Source organism: Eumetopias jubatus, unplaced genomic scaffold (assembly GCF_037043125.1).
Source record: "Eumetopias jubatus isolate StellerSeaLion01/CBP00866 unplaced genomic scaffold, mEumJub1_p1.0 scaffold_9, whole genome shotgun sequence".
In the NCBI taxonomy this organism is placed as follows: Eukaryota; Metazoa; Chordata; class Mammalia; order Carnivora; family Otariidae; genus Eumetopias; species Eumetopias jubatus.
The window spans coordinates 38,223,384-38,235,598 of record NW_028274815.1 but is presented as its reverse complement, the minus strand read 5'-3'; the positions used below and the strand labels follow the sequence as shown (position 1 = coordinate 38,235,598).

General features: G+C 52.6%; 1 protein-coding gene and 1 long non-coding RNA gene across 3 annotated transcripts; one reads left to right on the top strand and one right to left on the bottom strand.

The window, feature by feature from the left end:
• Positions 1 to 1,006: 1,006 nt before the first annotated feature.
• IL1RN (interleukin 1 receptor antagonist) lies at positions 1,007 to 6,462 on the bottom strand. 2 transcript variants are annotated; one of them, XM_028122401.1, is made up of 5 exons: positions 6,377 to 6,462; positions 6,183 to 6,234; positions 4,668 to 4,756; positions 3,457 to 3,569; positions 1,007 to 2,307 (listed from the first exon to the last, which is right to left on the bottom strand). In XM_028122401.1, the coding sequence occupies exons 2-5, from the start codon at positions 6,194 to 6,196 to the stop codon at positions 2,095 to 2,097; spliced, it is 429 nt and encodes a 142-aa protein (XP_027978202.1). In that variant the 5' UTR covers positions 6,197 to 6,234; positions 6,377 to 6,462; the 3' UTR covers positions 1,007 to 2,094. The 2 variants fall into 2 exon arrangements, with proteins under 2 accessions (XP_027978202.1, XP_027978201.1); XM_028122400.2 differs by lacking the exon at positions 6,377 to 6,462 and having other exon boundaries at positions 6,183 to 6,370.
• A 98-nt stretch (positions 6,463 to 6,560) lies between these two features.
• LOC114223461 (uncharacterized) lies at positions 6,561 to 9,870 on the top strand. The gene is made up of 3 exons (XR_015768865.1): positions 6,561 to 6,606; positions 9,042 to 9,211; positions 9,813 to 9,870. It is a non-coding gene; the product is annotated as an uncharacterized LOC114223461 (long non-coding RNA).
• Positions 9,871 to 12,215: the final 2,345 nt, after the last annotated feature.

Genomic DNA, 12,215 nt, shown 5'->3' with positions numbered 1-12,215 from the left:
GATGTGCAGCCCAGCCTTGCGGCCTAGCTTTGTTAGGTTCTGTTTCCCGGGCCTTGGAGACAAGTGCCAAGAGCGCTATTTGCAAACCCCGTCTCAGCTCCCGCTGGGAACAAGTGACCAGCAGGCCCCAAGGAGGGAGGCCATCCTTGGGCTCAACTCGAGGGCTCCAGAGACCAAGGGCAGAAGTCAGCAGAAGCCGGGCAGGAGTTCTGAGTGGTAGCCAAGCTGTGTCTGAGGATGGTCTTGCACTCCCATCTCACGGGGCCAGATTCAATATTCCAACTGGTGATCTCATTATTTCCCAGTGCCCCCTTTGCTCACACCCCAGGGGGCAAGGCTTTTCATTTTTTTTAGACTTCGAAATTGTGAAATATAACATACACCCAGCAAACCGCCTAACCACATCCATGCCAAGAATTATGGTGTGTCCTGGATCCTAAAAGCCTCCGGGGGCTCCCACCTGACCCTCTGTCTCCCAGGAGTCAGCCAGCAGCCCCACTTTCAGACACAGCCCGTCCCTGCTTCTCCGTGTGTTTGCACCACCTGTCTACACATCCCTCCCCACAACGGCTCGGTTTTGCCTGTTTTAGCTTTTTGTGCATGGACTCACGCTCTGTGCGGCCTTCTGTCAATCTTGTTCCCCACATCATGTGGGTAAGACGCATCTGTTTTGTGGAGAGCAGCCGACTGCAGTCCATCCACTCTCTTTGCTGTCAACCGTCGTGTTGTATGCACACACCTGGTGTCTGTATTCGTTCCTCTGTGATGGGTGTTTGGATTGTTTGCTATTGGCGGCTAGTGTGACAGTGGTCACACTTCTTGGCAGGAAGATTCACTCTCGTGGACCAGAGACAGTGAGGCCCAAGGAGGAAAGGACTCTCAGAAGATCAGAAGAGAGGCAGCCAGGCCCAGTCCCCGGGGTGAGAAAGGCCCGTTGGCCTCCCCATTTCCCAAGCTCTCTATGCGCCAAGCCTGGCAAGGCCAGAGACACAACCAGCAAAGTAGATGAGTTTTCAAGATTTTATTGTAAAACAGCTTCAGTCACAGGAAGCAGGAAACTTTCCACTCAACACACAGAACACACGTTTATGGAGCACGTGCTGAGGGTCCGAAACACACACGGGTCATCACGCTCCCTGCTCTCAGGAGCACATAGTCTGCGGCGGGACACAGACGGAGGCACAACCGTCTTCCAAGCAAGTCTCAGAGTGTCTGAAGGGCTAAAATGGTCCAAGAGCCATTCCTCCCTCCCAGGAGACCTGGAAGGAGCCCCAGGGGAGCCGCAGTTGTGCTGCCCTGGGAGCTGGGAGCTTTTGATGGGTGGGCTGGGGGAGGAAAAGCGCAGCGGGCGGCTGTACGAGGTCTGTGGTGGAAATGGTGCCCGGCCTGAGCAGTGGGGGCCAGACTTTAGGAACGTCACAGAAAGAAAAAAACACTAGGGACCAACATAACACACTAACTTCGCAGTTTTGCAGGGTAGGGCATTACAGAAAGAAGACAGGGAAATCAAAAGGGAGAGCTCCTTCCACCCTCCCCTGCCCCCTTTCCAGAAAGGACACAGTCTCTAAAGAAAGGACTCGCCTTCAAATTGGATGAAGCTGGCTTAAAAGAAAAAGGAAATCCTTCTCTTCCACCGTGGCATAGGCTCTAAAAGTTTTCCCCACAGAACAGCATCAGTTGGCAAAACAAGGTTTGGGAGGCCAGTGAGGGGCATGAGGGATCCGGGACGTGGCCACGGTGCGAGGGAGGAGGCCAAGGAGTCAGGGAGGGGAGAGCAGAGGGGGCCCAGGCTGGCCGAGCGGCCTGGCTTTCGACCGGGAGGCACAGGCAGTGCTGAAAGGCCTGGGGCAGTGCGGTGGCTTGAGCTGCACGATAGAAAGACCACCGTGGAGGCAGCATCGAGGTTGCTTAGCTGAGGAGGCTGGCGACAGAGTCCTGTTACCGGGGCTCTCATCCATCCTTCCGAGGGTCCACCCCACCAAGGCTGCTCCTCTGAGCCCCAACGACAGCCCAGGGGCCCCGGGGCAGGGTGGAGAGGCGTCTCCGGGGTCATCGGTGTGCTGGGCGTGGGGGACGTGCGGCATGGACCCACCACTAGTCCTTCTGGAAGTAGAACTTGGTGACCATCATGGCCTCTTCGGGCGTGTTGGTGAGGCTGACGGGCCGGTCGGCCTCGAGTGCTGTGCAGAGGAACCAGCCGGGGCAGGCGGCAGACTCGAAGCTGGTGGTGGGCCCGCTGTCTGAGAGGATGAAGGTGAAGCGCTTGTCTTGATCCTTGTTCTTACTCAAGTCAGTGATGTTAACTGCCTGGAAGCCAAGACATGAGCAGTGAGGGCTGGGAAGCCCCATAGGTCCCGTGCTGCCTCCCTCTCCCAACCAGGACTTGGCCTCCGGCCGGCCCAGAACAAGCACTGGGGAAACTCTGACCGGGGACCCCTGCAGCAGGCCACATGTCCCGGCTCTCCTAGGACAACAGTGACACAAAGAGGCCATCCCACGGTCACACCTTGACTTTGGGAAATCTGGCCCCTCTAGCCATGGGTTTGGTAAACACATGGCATCAGTCGCAGAGGTCAACGCTCATGGAGGCTGGTACTCTGTCGGGGCCTGTGCCTCTCTCTGGCAAGGAGGCACGGCGGAGAATGGGGGGCAGAGATCAATGCAGTGCATTCGACACGGTACACACAACGTCCTGGTCATCCCCACTCCACGGAGTAGTCACCCTCCCAAAGAATGGCCCTGTCCACGGCTGGGGGTAAGGGACGGAGCCCCGGTCACAGCCACTCACACTGGGTTAAGATCCTGACCAACAAGCCCCTGAGACAAAGCCATCTCCTCCCAGGGCTGGCAGCCCGTTCATGCTGCAGGGATCAAGGAGTACAGGGCCCTGGATAGGATGCTAACTCGTGGGTTTGAGCAGATAAGGATTAGAAGAGAAAAGTCCTAAAGCTTGGCTTCCCTGGAGGAGGGCGAGTCTAAGAAGGTCGGGAGCCGGCGGGCCCGAGAGTGGCACACAGAGAATGAAGCCCTCGAAGGAACCGTCCTTCCCGGCCCTGCCCTTCTCGAGACTAGACTTGGCCACACGGCTGGCTTCGGCCCATGGGACGTGAGCCGTACGACGTCAGTGGGGGTTTGATATGCCTTTGCCCACGGAGGCTTGCCTTTGTGGCATAATCTGTCTCGGAAGGCAGCACCCACGCTGGCAGGAGTCCCACGCTGCCCGCGGAGCTCTGAGAGAGCACGTGGAGTGGGCGGGGTGGTGGTGAGATGTCACTGTGCCCCCCCCAGCAGAGCTCCCCACTGCTGCCGCTGCCAGAGGAACGGGAGCTATGCCGAGCGCAACACAACTGCCCAGCTGTGCCTACCTCAACGACCCACAGGGCCCCGGGAAGGAACCGACTGCGGTTGTCCCAGCCGCCAGCTTTGGGGTGGCTGTCATCGGAGGCGGGTCCTTACCTCCAGCTGGAGCTTGGTCTCATCACCAGACTTGACGCAGGCCAGGCACAGCTTCCCCCCACGGATCCCCAGGAACACAGCATGAGGCTCAATGGGCACCACGTCTAACTTCTCTGGGGAAGAGCAGAAGGCAGGGTCAGGTTGTAGAGAGAGGGGGAGGCAGCCCAGACTCTCGCAGGAGAGTTCTCTGTCTCCCCATCCCATCCTGACCCGAAGTAAAACCCGAAGGTCAGAAGAGCAGTGAGGTCCCATCTTCCTGGTCTGCGTTCAAATGGAAGATCACACCAAGGAGTTGTCGAGTTACCCCTCAAGGACCGTGTCACCTAGATTCTGCTCTGCGTGGTCCCTGTCCTCCCTTCTCCGCAGGACACCTGTGCTCCAGGTCCCCAGGGGTGCTGCCCACAGGCAGGGAGATAGCACACAGTGGGCCCTGGGGCTTGGTCTACAGGCACCTGGGTGACTCTGACCCTGTCCCTTTGTCATCTCTGAGCCCTCATGTGACAGTGAAAAGCTCAGCCTTTCTGCACTTCGGCTTGTTCGTTAGGGGAATTAATAGAAGGACAGGAAAGGCCGGTCTCACACTCTTTCGGGGCAAGGCAGGGGGCTGAGAACAAGGTGGGAAGATGGAGATCGTGCCATCCCATAGTACCAATCAGGCAACAGGGATGTGGAAACATCCCAGGAAGCTCACGCTGAAAGACTCTCCCAGACTGCCATGAGGCAGGCCTCGGTTCACTGAAGGAAAAACTGAGCCATGGAGTGGGGGAAGCCTGCCCAAGGTCATGCAGCTTGTTTAGAGCAAGGACCAGACCACGGCTGAATGTGGTGTCCATGAATAAGGGGCATAACCCAGCCTTAGATGTGGTGTATTCGTTTTGGGTGGTAGTTAGGGTGTGAACAACACAGGAACACGGAAGGCTTCATAGTCACAGGAGGGAAAGGGAGCACCTTGCCTTCTGTGCCCTCTCCCTGCCAGTGCTGGCCCCGGGACACGGTGCCAGCAGGTGGGGGCTCCAGACCTAGGCTCTAACCCTCTTACCCTCTTGAGGCTGCCTTCACATGTGGCCAGGCCTCCCCCAGCTTCCAACTCAACCACAAAGACCCAGTGGGGATTAGGACTTTGAACCTAAGCTTTCCAAGGGCAAGCTGGAGACTCCAGGGCAAAGTGACCCGGTACCCACACAGCAGCTGCTTTCCTGGCAACCACTCACCTTCCAATTTAGTATTTGATCCTTGCAGGTATCCAGCGACGAGTTGGTTATTCCTCAGGTAGAAGGTCTTCTGGTTAATATCCCAGATTCTGAAATGTGAAAGGCCCCAGCTATGGTGAACAACCTCCGTGTGCCCAGCCCTGTGCTCCCCCCGTTCCTGTGTCCCCCAGAGTTCACTGAATCTGCATTCAACTTTCTGCCAGGGCTGTGGTGTTGTAGCCCAGCCTTGGCATGGAGGAGAGACTGAGGTCGAGGCTGGCCCAGCTCCCACAGCTGGAAAGCAGTGCACCCACATTCTACCCCTCTCCTCACCTTGCTCCTCATCCTCAGATTCCCAGAGCAGACACCTTCTACTTCAGCAAAACATCATAGAATAGCATCATCCAATAAAACTTGCTGGGGGCAGGAGTGTTCTCTCTCGGCACCGTCCGGTACGGTAGCCACCAGCCACATGTGGTGAGGGGCTGAGAGCAGGGCTTGCAGAGCCCCGGCCAGGACGTGGGCCCTCTGTGCCCCGCTGCCCACCCATGTGACCTTGGACCTGCGCCTCATCTCTTCACAAGTGAAGTGTGGCTACCAAGGCCCATGGCATCAGGTGACTTTGGGGGAGCTCGTGAGCTCAGTGAGGGATGGTTGGACAAACTGTAAAGGTCTTTGCACACGTTGAGCATTTGACCTTTCGAGATTCTTCTGCATTCCTGGATAAGTCTCCTACTCGAGACCTCCAGGTGCATCTCCTGGAGCCCCCAGCCAGTAGGAAGAAGCAGAGGCAAAGCTCGTGAAGCAGTTCCCGTGTCTGGAAAGGGGAATGACTTGCCCAGGATGCACTCACACGCATACACACACACGCACGGAATCCCGAACTGCAGCCCCAAGCCAGGGAAACACGGTTTGACGGTGAAGTCACCCTGACGTGGCTCAGGCCTGCAATGTCCCAGGACAGAGGGCCCATGGGGACAGCATCACAGCCTCTCGATTTTACAACAGGGTTGGTGACATCTCTCTCACAAAACTCCTGGCCCAGTTTTTTAAAAAAATCACAGTAGTGTTCAAGCACTGTTTGATTTTCACAACAACCCAGTAAGGCAAGCAGGGGGTTATCCTTAACCTCATGTCACAGATGGGAAAACTGAGGCCGCAAAGGAATGGGGTCCTCCACCATGTCCACACGGACCTGCAATGCTGACCAGCAGTCTTGGCCTCTGGGCTGTGCGCTGCCCACGTGGCCCAGCAAAGAGCCCCGGCCTGGCTCCACGGCACCTGTCTGTCACTCACTGAGTTGCCAGAGTCTCCGGGAGAATAAGCCAGGCCTTTAGCCAAGTTCTGCCCATCTGAGATATTCTGAAACACAAGCCCTGAAGACCATGGATGTGGCTCCCCTTTTCTGAATAACGGACCTCCCTTTCCAGTCCAAACTCAGTCCGCAGGCGCTGCGGAGGCCAGCGGGCCCCCCCAACAGCCGCGGTGAATCCATTTACCTATCTATCCACCCCGCCTCCTCAGGGGTGGCCTTACCTGAAGGCTTGCATCCTGCAAGGTCTCTTCCCCAAGGGATGGCAGGCTGTCTCTGAATGGAACAGGAAAAGGAGGAAAGAGATCAGGTAACTGAGGGGACACCTGCCGGTTTCCATTCTGTGGCCGCAGCGAGGCAACACGACACTGCCATTTCGGGCCCCGAGTTGCCGCTTATAAAGAAAATAGTCACTCACCCAAGCCGCCCTGTCCTACTCTGAGAAACGGAAATGCCCTCACATTTCCAAAATGAGAAACCCTTGCTGTTGTCACTTTCAACTGTGCTGAGTGTCGCAATGGGGTGTTGTAACTGATTCCCTCCCCTTTTCCCCTGTGCAATTTCCCCAAAATTAAGATTTCTATTTCCCCTTCACTGAGTTCCTGGGAAGAGCACAATGAAAACTGAACTCCCTCATCGGCCTGACAGGTATCCTGAGACTGTTTGTTGGCCTTTTTAAAAATAGATTTAAGAAGAGAAGTCCTCCTTCCTAACAAGCCAAGTGGCAGGGCTCTTCAGCACACGGGACAGTCGCGTGTCACTTTGTATTCTTTGAAGGATGGACAGCCATGCTGGACTCTGGACCAGGGACTAACAAACATTCTGTAAAGGACCAGATAGTAAATATTTTAGGGTTTGTGTCTGTCATGATTTCTCAACTCAGCTATTGTAGCTTAAACAGTAGTAGGTGATCTGTAAATGACAAGCCCGCTTTGTTCCAATACAACTTTATTTACAAAAAGAGGTGGTGGTTGCATTTGGCTTGAAGTTTGCTGACCCCTGCCATAGAGTAAATTTCCTGAGAGGTTCTCTGAAGCCAGCTCTCTTCCGCTAAGACACTATCCACGTGTTTAAAGTTATGGTCTTGGGATAATGGGTCCAACGCAGCCCTTGGACAGAAACGGATCCAAATTTCACGTCTGCCACTTGCCATTTGCTACCCATGTGACCTGGAACATGTTGCTTCACTTCTCTGGGCCTCTACCTCTGTCCCCTCTGCCTCAGTGCCCAGAGTGGGATTGATCATGTCTTCCTCATGGGTGGAAAGAGGGAGGGAGGAAGGAAGGAAGAAAGGAAGGAAGGGAGGGAGGGAGGGAGGGAAGGAAGGAAGGGGAAATTCTAGCCTGCAGTGAGCACTCATAAGCATTAACTTTTTTCCTTCCTACATTCTAGAAGTTAGGAAAAAGGTAGGTATACTCCTATTTATGGATAGGGCGTCCCATGATCAGAGCGCCCAGTACTAACGCAGAAGCACAGACTATACCGTTGGAGAACTGGATGGGAGCTCGGCCTATCCCACCCTATCATTACCTTGAAGAACACTCAGAAAGACCCAGGGAGGGAAAGAGGCCTGCCCAAGGCCACACCGCTCATTAATGGCAAAGGTATGCCTAGGAATCCAGGTCTTCAGACTCCCATCCAGTGGTCATCCTGTTACAACAGCTGATCTTGATGAGTCTGACTTTATTTTTAACCAAAAAATCAGGGTCCGTGACCAAATGAGGGTAAAATCCTTCAAAGAGGAAGTCTGCACTGTATAGTTGAAAGTTGCTAAGACAGTAGACCGTAAAAGTTGTCATTACAAGAAAAAAGATACATTTATAACTATGTATATAAAACAGGTAATGGGTGAATCACTATGTTGATACCTCTAATGTTATGATGTCAATTACACCTCAATTAAATATAATTTAATGTTATATGTCAATGATACCTCAATTTATTTATTTATTTTAAATTTTTTATTGTTATGTTAATCACCATACATTACATCATTAGTTTTTGATGTGGTGTTCCATGATTCATTGTTTGTGCATAACACCCAGGGCTCCACGCAGAATGTGCCCTCCTCAATACCCATCACCAGGCTAACCCATCCCCCCACCCCCCTCCCCTCTAGAACCCTCAGTTTGTTTTTCAGAGTCCATCGTCTCTCATGGTTCATCTCCCACTCCGATTTCGCCCCTTCATTCTTCCCCTCCTGCTTTCTTCTTCTTCTTCTTTTTTTTTTTCTTAACATATATTGCATTATTTGTTTCGGAGGTACAGATCTGTGATTCAACAGTCTTGCACAATTCACAGCGCTCACCATAGCACATACCCTCCCCAATGTCTATCACCCAGCCACCCCATCCCTCCCACCCCACCCCCACTCCAGCAACCCTCAGTTTATTTCCTGAGATTAAGAATTCCTCATATCAGTGAGGTCATATGACACATGTCTTTCTCTGATTGACTTATTTTGCTCAGCATAACACCCTCCAGTTCCATCCACATCATTGCAAATGGCAAGATCTCATTCCTTTTGATGGCTGCATAATATTCCACTGTATATGTATACCACATTTTCTTTATCCATTCAATGATACCTCAATTTAAACAGATTTAATATAATGTTATATGTCAATTATACTGCAATTAAAAATTTTTTTATAAAGGTTACAAATGAATTTCTCAAATCTTTAAAGAGCTCTTCTTTCAGAGCAAATGGAACATTTCTGCAAAAATTGTATCACTTCCCTGGGTGATTACTTTGAGGGACAAAGTGACTTGTATGTATCTCCCTCTGTTCTCACAAGGTGAGTGACCTTGAGGGAGACATTCACCTTTGAAACACATGCAAGAAAGAATATATCTACCTTTGAAGGCCAAGGGGGAGTTCTGTTTGTTTGGGGGAGGGCTGGCTGGAGGACGTGATGTATAAGAACCTGCTTGATTATTTACACCGGCAGCATTTGCTGAATTGGGGGTATAATTTCTGGAACATCTACGAGTCATCAGGGACTTGAACTCGTCACCACCCGTGTTGCTATGGAAGGCAGCTAGCCCCCAATGTGATAAGTTCTCTCCTACTTGTCTTTCAGTGCCTCTTGTGAAGCCCTCCTCAATGTTACTTCAGTACCCCTTGAAAAATGTCCTTGGAGACTGAAGAGGAGGAATGACTTGCTCAGGGGAGGCCGAGGGGCTCCTTCCTGCCGGCCTGCCCTCGAGACAGCATTCCAAGTCAAGGTACCACCCACGCTGTGGCTCCTGGGTAAATGCTCCCCTGTTCCCAGCCCAAATTCAGAGAGACAGATTTCTCCCAGAGGGCAGATCCCTGGGTTCTCCACCTTTGCCAGGTCTGTGCCCAAGAAGTGGCTTGGCAGGCCTTTCCCGATAGAGAGGAGGGCGTCCCTAGGGCTGGCCTGAGACGTCAGGCTGACCTAGCGCCGCGCTCTCCCAGGTCACCTAGGAGCTGGCCACCCAGGCCCTTGGTCTCAGTTTCATTATCCATTATACGGGGCTAATAATTGAAGCCTTATCACGGGTTCTGTGAGGACTGAGATGTCGCACACAGTGTACGTAACCCTGACCCTGGCACGTAGGAAATACACAATAGAAAGCTATCGCATCTGCTTCTTCACCCCACGTAAAGTGAGGGAGGTCAGTCACAATGCCCCTAACCCCGTCCACCCTGCCCGGCACACCGGGGTGGACTCCAGAGGGGGAGGCCCTCATCCGTCGGGGCTGGGGGAGGAAAGGAGCCGGGGTCCAGAGGCTCCTCCCTTCCCCTCCCCTCACGCTTCTGGCCACAATTCCATTCTTGGTTCCGTCTTATCAAAAACAGTTGGTGTCCCTATGATTTCTGCCCACAGGAAATCTCTGACGAAACTTATTCTTGGTTCCGGGTGCTCGGCCCCTCACTCCAGTTCCCAAATTCAGTTTAATGACCACACCACGTCGTGGACCCTGCCTTCCCGGTCAGCACCTTGCACTTTCCCTGCGAGCTGCAGGCATCAAACTGCATCTAGTGCCTTCTACATGCTGAGCCCTGCCCTGCCCTGGTGACAGCAGAAATGATAAGGCCCACTCAGAGGGAAATAGGACAACCATGTCCTTGGACTGATGCTCGACAGGCTCTACTGAGACCAAGCCCTGGGCCCCTGTTGGTGCCTCTAGAGTGCCATCCACATAGGAGGTGTTCAATAAATGCTAGCTCTTTCTCAATTTCAGCTAATTGCTTCTTTCGATTCTAGGATTTCCATCTGCTTCCTTTTTTTTTTTTTTTTTGGCATGGTGTCTGCCAAAAGTTTCCGTCGTGTCTTTTAAAATCCTTGGACACGGTATTCATGGTTCTTGTAAAGGCTGCACCTGCTCACTTTATTATCTGAATCCCCTCTGGGTGTCTTTCTGGAGTCTGCTTTTGTCTGGTGCACGGGTTGTCTTGCCTGTGCCTGGCTACTTTCTATCAACTGCTGGGCATGGTAGTACATCGAAAATGGTAGAGGTCATTTGAGGCTCTGGACAATGTTGTACTTATCTAGAGGTGATTCCCTTTTGCTTCTGCTGGGCGAGGAGGCCGGGGGCGCTGCAGCTGCAGGTGACCCTCCCCCCAGCGGGCTTGAGATGATCACGACGGGGCACCAGTAGCCAGGCAGGCTACTCCATTTCTGTGCAGTCCCAGTCCTTTCGGTCCTAGCCCAGACCTGGGGGGTTTATCAGGGCCTGTTCTCCTCAGTGGGAGATAAAATACAAATTTTATCCTCTCCCATCCCCTGTCCAACCCCATAAGTTTGTCCAAAACTCAGCTGGAGCTTTTGAAACCAGCAAATGCTTCCCGGGGCAAAAGGCCCCAATGCTGACCTCCACCTGCCGGGGCCTCTGCAGTTCTTCAAAGCCCCGGTCATTCTTTGATCCCATGTGATTGTTTAGAAATACATTTTGCTAGCTTTGCTGGTTATCACAGCAGGAAGTTTGGTCCTAGGCCAGATGTGGAACACGATGTCTATTTTTGAGTCATATCATTCGGGATGGCAGAGTTGGAACAGCATTTCGGGGGTAGGGGCAGAAGTAACTGAAAAGTTGGGCAGGAGTCAGAGGAGGAAGGGCCTCTAATGACACAACAAGGGGCAGGGGATTTATCTTAAAGAACATGGTATCAGAGGGTGACACCGTCAGGGTTGTTTTATTAAGATCATCCTGGGGCCAGTGGACAGATAGATGAGACTTGGTGTGTGGTTTGGGGTCACCAAGCCTGAAGGCAGGGCCGTGGTGTGCTGCTAAATGTTGACAGCTAGATCTCCAAAAGAGTTCTCATCAGTAGCATTTGCTGGTTTCTCTGGTGTAAATACTCCCACCATGGATGATCTCAAGCCACCAGCAAGACAACACTGAATGCAGAGCTGGGAAGAGATGCTCAAGCGTATCTTGCTGGCTCCAGTGCCTCATGGAGGTGGGGAGATTTGGCAGCTCTCTGTCTGTCTCATCTAGAGAAATAGCATTCTATTTCCCAACTCCAGTCTCTCCCCACCTCAGCCCAGTGGCTCACCCCCCAGGTCCTGTCCCCATTACAGAAAGCAATCCCTCCCAACAAATCCAGTGTATCAGGACACTACCCTGGATCTTGGTGCAAACATTTTCAGCTGTGCCTATTGGCCTGCATGCATGTCATGCAAACACCATTTGTAAAATTGTCAGCAGCTGGCTTTGGGGGGACAGGTGTGCACCTTAAGTTGTAATGGCTCAATCTCATGTTTAGATCCTTCAGCGTACGTGAGCGTCACAGGACACAAATAATGGCTTGCAATTCAGATCCATATCAAACCCAGAAATTGCCGGCAGTGCTGTTGCCCAAACTTTGGAAATTTTTACTAAGATAATGGTACAAAGTCTCTGGTTACTCTTTCCAAGAGATGGGTAAATATATCAGTACAAACAGGAGGAGGAAGGGCAAATACCATGTCTTCTCTTTGTCAGCTTCCACCTACGCAGCCCTGCCTGGTAACCAAGTCAATTTTAACCAAATCCAGCAGCTTATGAGAAGCTCCCTATAGCAGTGGGCCAGGTTTGGAGACAGAGGTTCTCCTGGGCGTCTTGGCCAACCTGAATGCCCTCCTGGTCCGTGTACGGTGGTTGGGAGATTGTATGTAAAGTCAACTGTCCTCAATCACTGCTTCACAAAAGCGTGCCCTCCTCCTAGGTCTTAACAGTCAACTGCCGGTGAATCTTTTATACGTTTCAAGTCTTTCAAGATGGTGTTTGCTCCAGCAATTTCTGGG